Source organism: Phragmites australis, chromosome 11 (assembly GCF_958298935.1).
Source record: "Phragmites australis chromosome 11, lpPhrAust1.1, whole genome shotgun sequence".
Taxonomy (NCBI): Eukaryota; Viridiplantae; Streptophyta; class Magnoliopsida; order Poales; family Poaceae; genus Phragmites; species Phragmites australis.
Genome location: NC_084931.1, coordinates 15,802,536 through 15,813,456, shown reverse-complemented (window position 1 = coordinate 15,813,456; position 10,921 = coordinate 15,802,536). Strand labels below are relative to the sequence as shown.

Genomic DNA, 10,921 nt, shown 5'->3' with positions numbered 1-10,921 from the left:
CCGAAGGGCATTGACATGTAGCAATAAGTCCCCACCGGGGTAGTAAAAGCAGTTTTTTCCTCGTCCCCTATGGCCATGCGAATCTGGTGATACCCAGAATTCGCGTCTAGGAAGCACAAAAGATCACATCCCGCAGTTGAATCTATGATTTGATCAATGCGAGGTAAAGGGAAAGGATCTTTTGGACAAGCCTTGTTAAGGTCGGTGTAGTCCACGCACATGCGGAGCTTGCCGTTGGCCTTCGGGACGACGACTGGATTTGCTAACCAGTCGGGGTGGAGGACTTCTCGGATAAATCCGGCGTCGAGGAGCTTGCGGACTTGCTCGCGGATGAACTCCTGGCGCTCTGGCGCCTGCCGCCGGACCTTCTGCTTCACCGGGCGAGCGTCCGGACGCACGGCCAAGTGATGCTCGATCACCTCCCTAGGGATCCCGGGCATATCGGACGGTTGCCAGGCAAACACGTCTGCGTTAGCCCGGAGGAAGGCGACGAGCGCGCTTTCCTATTTGCTGCCCAGGTCGCTGCCGATACGGACAACCTGGGCAGCGTCTTCGCCCACCTTGACCTCCTTCGTTGGAACGGAAGTGTTGGCGGCGAGTCGGGGTCTGGATGTAGAGGGTCCCGGGCCCCCTGAAGAGCCATCAGCCTCGGCTTGCGCTGAGACTAAGGCCATATAGGTTTGTTCGGCGCAGGAGACAGCGCCACCGGAGTCAGCGGTCACGGAGATAGAGCCTGCGGGGCCGGGCATCTTAACCGTAAGGTATGCATAATGCACGGCCATCATGAACTTGGCAAGCGCCGGACGCCCGAGGATGGCGTTGTAGGGGAGAGGGAGCTCTGCGACATCGAAGAGGACGCTCTCCGTACGAAAGTTGTCCCGGCTTCCGAACGTGACAGGCAACTCAACCTGCCCGAGGGGCAGGGAGTGCCCGGGCGTTACTCCACAGAAGGGGAGTGACGGCTTCAGGCGTCGGGAAGGCACTTGCAGCTTCTCAAAGGCCTCTTTGGAGAGGAGGTTGAGACCGGCGCCGCCGTCGACCAGCACTCTGCCGATTTTAACATTGCAGACAGTGGGAGACACGACCAGAGGCAGTCGCCCCACAGCTGCAGTACTGACGGGGTGGTCGGCCATGCTGAACGTGATCGGAGCATCCGACCACCTCAGGGGTCTTGCGGCCTCCTCGCTCGGGGTTGCCGAGCACACTTCGCGCCGCATGACTTTGATGCCACGGCGCGAGCAGGGTGTGTAGGCGCCTCCGTTGATGAAGGCAACCGTATGCTCGGGCTCCTGGAAGCCGAGCTCGGTATTGTCGGGGATGACCTCGGTATTGCCTCCCCCGCGGGATTCGTCGCGCTCCCTCTGGCGCTGCTCTACGAGTCCCTTGACCGTACGGCACTCCGTGAGATCGTGCCATCTGGTCTGGTGTATGGGACACCATTTACCTGGCTCAGGCCCCGCGGGAGCGGGGACCCTCGCTGGAATAGGGGGCCGACCAGGGGCCGGGGCTCTTGCTGGAGCTGATGCCCTAACCGGTGCTGGGGCCCTCGCGGGCGCCGAGGCCCTAGGAGGAGCCCGAGCAGGAGTCCTGACGGGGCGCCGATCGGCTTCGGGCCGACGCTCTTGTCGGCGATCGGGCTCTTGCTGCCTTCCACGAGCGGGGGCTTGAGCTGGCTCAACAGGAGCAGCCTCGCGCTTCCTCCTCTTTTTCTTTTCCCGCCTATCAGAGCGGGAAGAACTTGGTCGATCGGAAGTGGGGCGAGGAGCATGCCATGCCCTGGCCTCCGCCGCTTTGGCGCACTTATCGGCCAGTGCGAAAAGTTCCGCAGGGGTCTCGATCTCGTGCGTGCCTAGCTTCTCGAGCATCCGCTCATCGCGTACGCCCTGCCGAAAGGCAACAATAACAGCATGGGGGGCCACTCGCGGAATAGTGTTGCGGACCTGGCTGAAACGCTGTATGAATCGACGCAGCGTCTCCCCTTCCTGCTGTTGGACGGCGTGGAGGTCGCACTCCAGCCCGGGACGCGCGAACGTACCCTGAAAGTTGGCCACAAATTGGTGGCACAAGTCGTCCCAGGAGCTGATAGATCCTGGGGGTAAGTTCATAAGCCAGGAGCGGGCGGAACCCCTCAAGGCAACATGAAAGTAATTTACCATCACCTTTTCGCTGCCTCCGGCCGCTTGGACGGCCGTCGTGTAGATCTGGAGGAACTCGACGGGGTCGATGGACCCGTCGTACTTCTCTGGCAGCTCGGGGCGGAACTTGGAAGGCCACCTCACCCGACGGAGCTCGGCGGTGAAGGCACGGCAACCGGTGCCGTACCCCGCAGCACGAGCGGGGGTTCTTGGTGGAGAGGAACGGCGAGCCGGGGATCCCCGGTGGTCGTGGGCCGGGAGAGAGGAAGCCTGGTCCTCTGCCCCAACCCCCTGCCGGGTCTCCCGCTGACGCTCGAGAGTGACCCGGGCATCTTCGTGGCCCCTGCGCTCGTCGAGGCGCAAGCGGAGGTCCCGGGCCTCCGACACGTCCGGGGGGATGACGCTCCGCCTGGAGACCCCCCGGCCCGTGCGGGTGTTGCCTGCTGAGGAGCCGACTCTGGCGGCACCGCGCTGAAAAGTGGCGCGAGGACTCTCGACCTGTACCTGGCGGCGAGCGGTGCCGACCAAAGCGGCGATGTCTTGCATCCACCGGCCTTCCGGAGTGTTTGGCGTGGCCTGAATGGGAGGGTGCCTGAGGAGGGCTTGCGCTGCAAGCAAGGCACTCCCTGGGCTGGCCTCACTAAAAGCGAGCCTGCGCCGGGGCGGCGCCCGACGTGATCCAGAGGCGGGCCTAGCGGCCGGGGCCCTGACCATCTGCTGGGGGTCAGAGAGCACGCCGGCAGCGGCGGCGCTGATGGGCCCAGCGCCCTGATCCCCTTGGGCGGGAAAAACCTCTTGGCCGTGGGGCGGCGTTCCGTTACTGGAAGTGGAGCCGGAACACTGGAGACGATGCCCACCGGCCATCTTTTCCTGTGGAGAAAAAAGGGAAACAAACAATCTAGGGATATTCTCCCCTACCTGGCGCGCCAGCTGTCGGAGAGTGAACTCCTGTCGCAGGGATCCCGAGAGACCCCTTTTTAGAGATTCGGCCGGGGGGATGATCCTAGAAAAGCTTGCACGGGAAATGAGCGGAAAAGGAAATAAAATGCGATGGCTTGCGGGGACACCGGGTTTTTGGACAGGTTCGGGCCGCGCGGAGGCGTAACACCCTACTCCTGTATGAGTGTTATATCTATCCTTGAAGGAGATCCTTCAAGGGTATATCTGGTTCTCGAGGGAGAGCTGTTTACAAAGAGCAGGAGGCTCTTATGTTCTAGCTGGCTGGTTTCTTGATTGTCTTGTGATCGGGGGTGGTGATTTCTTGTTCTTTGACTGACCTCTTGTTTTTCTCTTGTCCTCCTCTTTTTCGTTGTTCGTCTCTCCGTCCCCTTCTTGGTGCCCCCCTTCTTTTTCTTTTATAGATGCGCCGACCTCGACATATCCTGAATGGGAAAGAGGGGACGCGAGTGCCCAGGTGCCACGGAGAAAGGTCTAATCATTTCACTTTGGCGAAGTGACAGGGGCGGTGGAGGAAGGCGGCGCGCATTCGACCACTAGCCGCTGCGGAAGCTTCGGGGTGCCATAAAAAAAAAGCCCACCGGACAGCCTCAGAGGTGCCCGGTGCGTCCACTCTGTCTTGTTCTCCTGCCAGGGCAGGGTGGCAGGCCGAGTGCTTCGATTCTGGTAACGTTATCCCGAGGTGCGCAAGTGGAAACGGGACGGGACCCGTGCATTTAATGAACCCACGCCCCCCAGCCAGGGCATGGCCGGGTCTGACACTGGGGCGTGGGCAGCCGAGAATGTCAGGATGTCAGAATGCCAGGCCACGCGCGCCTATTAAATGCGGCATCGGGCCCTTGACTGGATGATACTCTGGCGACGGGGCCCTTTGAGTCTTTGAACGATCTTGCGCGAACCTTCTGGGGACCGAGTCCCCGGGGGCTGCCACGTGCAGCCCCGAGCACTATTTCCCGAGCATCTTGGGGGGACCTTCGGGGCACCGAGTCCTCGGGGGCTGCCACGTGCAGCCCCGAGCACCCTCTCCCGAGTACTTCAGTGAGACCTTCGGGGCACCGAGTCCTCGCGGGCTGCCACGTGCAGCCCCGAGCACCCTCTCCCGAGCACTTTAGAGGGACCTTCGGGGCACCGAGTCCTCGGGGGCTGCCACGCGCAGCCCCGAGCACCCTCTCCCGAGTACTTGAGTGAGACCTTCGGGGCGCCGAGTCCTCGCGGGCTGCCACGTGCAGCCCCGAGCACCCTCTCCCGAGTACTTGAGAGGGACCTTCGGGGCACCGAGTCCTCGGGGGCTGCCACGCGCAGCCCCGAGCACCCTCTCCCGAGTACTTGAGTGAGACCTTCGGGGCACCGAGTCCTCGCGGGCTGCCACGTGCAGCCCCGAGCACCCTCTCCCGAGCACTTGAGAGGGACCTTCGGGGCACCGAGTCCTCGGGGGCTGCCACGCGCAGCCCCGAGCACCCTCTCCCGAGTACTTGAGTGAGACCTTCGGGGCACCGAGTCCTCGCGGGCTGCCACGTGCAGCCCCGAGCACCCTCTCCCGAGCACTTTAGAGGGACCTTCGGGGCACCGAGTCCTCGGGGGCTGCCACGCGCAGCCCCGAGCACCCTCTCCCGAGTCTCTGCTTTTACCTTGCAGGGTGGTGATATGTGGTGGGCGGCCGGTTTGGCCTCGGGACTTAGGGACCCCTGGTTCTAAATACACCGACAGAGGTGAAAACCGCCGCATCTTCATCCACTACGTGCTGGTAATCAACTACATCGGCCGAAGCCTCTTCATCACGCCGGCGACCACTTCACCCTCATCTGATGGCGTCACCGAACTCAGGTAAACACCTCACGCTTCCGCACTTAGGGTGTTTGATCTTAGAGCTAGCAATTATGTTGGTTAAGTGAAGAATTGAGGTCTAATAGGTAAATCAACCACAAGAGCTCGGGCCAAGAAATGCAATGAAGTAATCCATATGCTGATTCAGCAAGCCAAGCATTGGAGCATGCCCTAAGCTTAAAACCACCCCGACTCTACTACTCTAGAGTAGAGCCGTTGAGGTTTGACGAGAGGCTGGCGAAAAGCAGAGGATACGGCAGTACAAGAGGCTCGTCAGTTTATGCCAAGAAGCTATTGGATGATAGGTGGCCTCATCGCCTCACATGTTACTTGCGCATGTGGTGCACGGGCTAAACAATTCTTATTTTTTGTCAACTCCAACTCCTCATACATGTTATATATTTCGCCATTTCGGACTCTGTCAGGCTGTCAGCTAAATGAACGAGGATATTCTTACGCCCCCTTGTTAGGTCACGCCGCCATCGTGCAAATTATATGGTTACATATTCTTACTACACATTGTAATGTTTCCATCATTTTTTAGCGAATTTTCAACAGTCAAGTATGAATATCCCCTTTGGGCCCTGCCAGCAGTTATGTTTCCTGCCGTGCCAAAATAGGTCCCACTTCTGCAAGTTTGTGGGCCCACAGCACCAAAACCGTACCAACCCCCAAAGGAACTCGTGTACCCAAATCGGACTCGTCTTGTTCTCTCCGTCACTATAAATCCCCGTCATTCCTCCTCGCATTTTCCAGCGCTTCCTCCACAGCCAACAAACAGAGCCACACAGTCCACCTACCCCTACCGCAATGGACGTCGCCCTCCTGGAGAACGCCCTCCTGGGCCTCTTCGCGGCGGCGGTGCTGGCCATCGCCGTCGCGAAGCTGACCGGCAAGCGGTTCCGCCTCCCGCCCGGGCCCCCCGGCGCCCCCATCGTGGGCAATTGGCTCCAGGTCGGCGACGACCTCAACCACCGCAACCTGATGGCCATGGCGAAGCGGTTCGGCGACATCTTCCTCCTGCGCATGGGCGTCCGCAACCTGGTGGTGGTCTCCACTCCGGAGCTGGCCAAGGAGGTCCTCCACACCCAGGGCGTCGAGTTCGGCTCCCGCACCCGCAACGTCGTCTTCGACATCTTCACCGGCAAGGGCCAGGACATGGTGTTCACGGTGTACGGCGACCACTGGCGCAAGATGCGCCGCATCATGACGGTGCCCTTCTTCACCAACAAGGTGGTGGCCCAGAACCGCGCAGGGTGGGAAGAGGAGGCCCGCCTGGTGGTGGAGGACGTGCGCCGCAACCCGGCCGCGGCGACCGAGGGCGTGGTCATCCGCCGCCGGCTGCAGCTGATGATGTACAACGACATGTTCCGCATCATGTTCGACCGGCGGTTCGAGAGTGAGGAGGACCCGCTGTTCAACAAGCTCAAGGCGTTCAACGCCGAGCGCAGCCGCCTGTCGCAGAGCTTCGAGTACAACTACGGCGATTTCATCCCGGTCCTCCGCCCCTTCCTCCGCGGCTACCTCAAGCGCTGCCACGACCTCAAGACCCGCCGGATGAAGGTCTTCGAGGACCACTTCGTCCAGGACCGCAAGTGAGTACCACCATTACTACTGCTTGTCGTATAGCTTAAGCAAAATGCTTGAATTTAGCACCATTATTTTTAGTCGGTTGCTTCTCGATTTGATTTCTTTAATCGGATAATAATCATGTTGCGTCGGTTGCATATGGGGGTGACGATTTGCGTTGCATATGGGTGAGCTGGATGGAAGGACGCAAGAAAGTTTGGTAGGATGTGCACATGTTGCATGTTAGGTACGTACTGTATTTCCTTTAGCAAAGTGACGGATGCGATTCAGGAACCAGAAATCAATGCTGTCAACCGACAAGGACGAACGAATAGCGAGCCAAGTAAATCTCTCTAGCTGCAAGTTGTTCGGCAAAATTGGACTCTTGCGTGGTTCTCAATCGATCGAAGCGGCCAAAGTCGACAGCAACCGTGTCACTGTTGCTTACACTAGTTCAAGAACCACTTGCATAGGATGTGGATCCAGCTGATTTGGCGATTAATACCGCACGTACGGGGTGATAATCAACCTGCCATTTTCAGGTACACAGGAAATTGTAGTATTTGATAGGAGATATTGAGATAACGAAAGGAACTGTGTTGAAAAATGCATTCCGTATTCCAGTCCGTTTGCCTCTCTCCAAGCTTTTCCTTTTGGCCTATACAAAATCGGGTCAGCAGAGTAGGTGAACCGCACTACTCTGCATCATTGCGAGAGGCAGATAAGCTTTCAAAGACGAGGGTAGCTAGCTTCGCTGTCCAGATCGGGCCGAGTCGTAAGATTGGGGCAAAGTTGTACTAGCTAATCACGGATACACCGACCGCGACAGGAACCGTAGACTTCCTTCGAGCAGATCAAGCAGGTCTATCAGATCCGTTCCGGCTCTGCTACAAGCCGGCCGGGTCTCTTCTTTAACTAGACCATTTCTAGTAGAACAGGGACTACAGATTGAAGCAGAGATGGGTATGTCAGATGTCATCCTGCACCAATAGCATGCATGACAGATTATAAAGTGTCTTTTAGGCGAGACAAATTGTAAAAGTGGCTTACTGAATCATTTGGCCTGCGCATTGCTTGTTGTTGGTAGGGCCACCGGAAGCCAATAACGGCATAGTAAATTTATTAATCCCAGCATGCAATTTGGAGCATAATGAACTAATAATCCAACTGTTACATGGAGTGGCAATCTTGTTGACTTGGTATAACTGCACGGCAGGAAGCTTCTGATTCGCTTATTCAACTGAGTAACATGAATGTGTACTGTTTGATGATGGTGCAGGAAGGTGATGGCACAGACTGGCGAGATCAGGTGCGCCATGGACCACATACTGGAGGCCGAGAGGAAGGGCGAGATCAATCATGACAACGTCCTCTACATCGTCGAGAACATCAACGTCGCGGGTAATTAATTGTTCGACTAATTCAGTTCTTTTTTCTCCTTTCCCTCCCACAAAAAAAGACACTTTTTCTTTCAGAATCCACTGTCGATCCATTCTAGTTATCACAAGGTTTCCTCTGTACAAGAAACAGAGTATGCTCCGTTCCTTGTGGGGAAAACAAGTATTCAGGACCTAGTGCGCATCCTAAAACTTGAACTGCGTCCTCAAGCAACACATCACACGGTTATGTGTTAATTTGCATCATGCGTATGATATGGTTAGGTCCAAGCATAAAGCTTGCATGTAGTAGTAACCTATGGCGGTGACGGGTGTAGAGGCTCTGGGAGAAAACCTTGGAACAACGATGTTCTTGGGCGTCATTCCTCTCCTTAGAGACGTAGCTGTGATGCCCCTCACTCTCGATGGGTTCTCCAAATGAAAACACATGTCTCATGTTAGATCAGGTAATGACGGTGTCCCAACGTCATGTCCTCCTTGAAGATATCGCATTAGAGTTCCTCCCTGCGTGGTTGGAGCTTGCTTAGAGATAAGACGCTCAACCAAAACTCAAGGGTTTGCTGGTCGCATCATAGGTCATGCTGGGTGATGGTCCGTCATTGTTTGATGGTGGCGGTTAGCTGTGTGCAACTTTAGAACCAATGTTTGACTGGTCACTGGAGGTTTTGTTAGGTCGTAGATGCTTGTGAATTATTATAGGTGCCCCTGTTGTTCACCTCCTATTTGTGGGAGGACATCGGTTGTTGGGAGTTTTCGAGATCCCTTAATCTGTCGTGTAAATAGGTGTCAATGCATAACAAGTGTTATGTTTTGGAGTGTAGGGTTGTTTCGGAGATAAAAAGGTTTGAGTTTGAGACTTAGTGTTGCAAATTTACTACTGGTTTTTTATTTTTTGCAAGAATACCACTCGAATGATAATTCTGGTGGTATTTTTGTAATTTTTTAGTGGTAAGTTTGTAATAACGGTTCAAAATAGTGATAAATTTACAATTGTCCCATGTTTTTTTGTCTAAAAATAAAAAAACTATGGTTGAAACTCTATACCCCGACATAATTAAACAATTAAAATACGAACCCGATAGGTCATCATGATGTTGTGGCTCATAAAAAATGTTTGCATGCACGATAAGGCACATCTTGACCAAAGCTGGCATCACCTAATTTTTGCTCAAAAAGATAATACTATCATTCTTAGTTAACCGGCAACCCGGTATTGTTCCTTCAATGTGATGCCAGGAGTACGGAGTATATGAAATGGTCGTTGAAACTGCCGCCACGTGAACACGCTTCCGATTTCGTTTCCTAGCTCTGGTTTACAAGTCAGACTGCCACCACTAGTCGGTGCAAAAAATATTATAACCTTGTCATTTGTTGGGAATTGACAGAGACCTAATATGCACTTAATTAGAAAAAATATTAATCGCTTTGTATGTAGTAGGAGAAGCAAGCACTTTAAAGAACCCTTCTGTAAAAAACAACAAAAAAACTAACTTTTTTGCTGAATTTGCAGCGATCGAGACTACGCTGTGGTCGATCGAGTGGGGCATCGCCGAGCTGGTGAACCACCCGGAAATCCAGTCCAAGCTCCGGGACGAGCTCACGTCCGTGCTGGGCGCCGGCGCCGCGGTGACGGAGCCGGACCTGGAGCGCCTGCCCTACCTGCAGGCCGTGGTGAAGGAGACGCTCCGCCTGCGCATGGCCATCCCGCTGCTGGTTCCGCACATGAACCTCAACGACGGCAAGCTCGCCGGCTTCGACATCCCCGCCGAATCCAAGATCCTCGTCAACGCCTGGTTCCTCGCCAACGACCCCAAGCGGTGGGTGCGGCCCGACGAGTTCCGGCCCGAGCGGTTCCTGGAGGAGGAGAAGGCCGTGGAGGCCCACGGCAACGACTTCCGGTTCGTGCCCTTCGGCGTCGGCCGCCGGAGTTGCCCCGGGATCATCCTGGCGCTGCCCATCATCGGCATCACGCTGGGCAGGCTGGTGCAGAACTTCCAGCTTCTGCCGCCGCCGGGGCAGGCCAAGGTCGACACCACCGAGAAGCCCGGCCAGTTCAGCAACCAGATCGCCAAGCACGCCACCGTGGTCTGCAAGCCGCTCGAGGCGTAGAGCTAGTTCAAGGCATGCGCGGGCAGTCACCGATACTGTGTTATATATCATGCTTTTTGTTTTTTTGGTACTAAAATGCGTTTGTGTTGGCGTTGGTATTGAGTGTCGAGTGATGGGGTATACGTGGCTGAGGTACGGTGTCGTAGATCATCTTGGTTGTATATGCTCTTGCAAACTTATCGATAATTTATAGCGTTGTAACATTGCATTTAGACTCCTTACGTATGTTGTTGCTACATGTTGAGATCAGGGTTTTCGTTTCCGGTTTGTGAATTTTTCCGGAGGGCAGCGGAAGGACTGAGTTCAAAACAGAACAAACTAGACAACAAAACACAGCAAGAATCACACAGTTTTTAAAGTTATTTTATAGTTGGCCTAATTGCACAGTATAAGGCCCTGTTTGTTTTCTGCTTCTGCTTCTGCTACTGGCAGAAGCCAGAAGTTAGAACAAACGAGGTTTTGGAGAAGTAGTTTCTGGAGAAGCCAGAAGCCTGCTTCTAAGGAAAATGAACTAAAGCTGAGAAGCTCGCTGAAATGTGCTTTTCTGAGGAGCTATGTGTTGAGAAGCCAAAAATTTATTGTAAAAGCCAACAACCTATTTCCAAAAGCAGCTTTTCAGACAAGCCAAAAGCATAGCTTTTCAGAAAAGCTCAAAAGCAGAAGCTCAAACAAACATGACCTAAGTGTTATCAATCCATGGTCCAGGGCTGCCCAGCTGCTAGCGTCGCCTGCATCCGTCATCCATGGTTCATGTCTGTCGGTGGTGGTGAGCAGAGTGGAGCGGAGTGACTGGCCGGCGAAGCTGCAGAGATCGCTGGTGCACATGGAGCATGGGGAGAACACTGGGAGGTGGGAGGCGGCCTGCCGAGCCCGATTTGGGTGTCGCTCTACCAGTTGAGCGCCTCTTGCTGATGACCGCCCTTATTTTTG

General features: G+C 55.4%; 1 protein-coding gene across 1 annotated transcript; it reads left to right on the top strand.

The window, feature by feature from the left end:
* Positions 1–5,654: 5,654 nt before the first annotated feature.
* LOC133884488 (trans-cinnamate 4-monooxygenase-like) lies at positions 5,655–10,203 on the top strand. Its single transcript, XM_062323923.1, has 3 exons — positions 5,655–6,511; positions 7,765–7,886; positions 9,393–10,203. Exons 1-3 carry the CDS (start codon positions 5,727–5,729, stop codon positions 9,989–9,991), a joined length of 1,506 nt encoding a protein of 501 aa, XP_062179907.1. The 5' UTR covers positions 5,655–5,726; the 3' UTR covers positions 9,992–10,203.
* Positions 10,204–10,921: the final 718 nt, after the last annotated feature.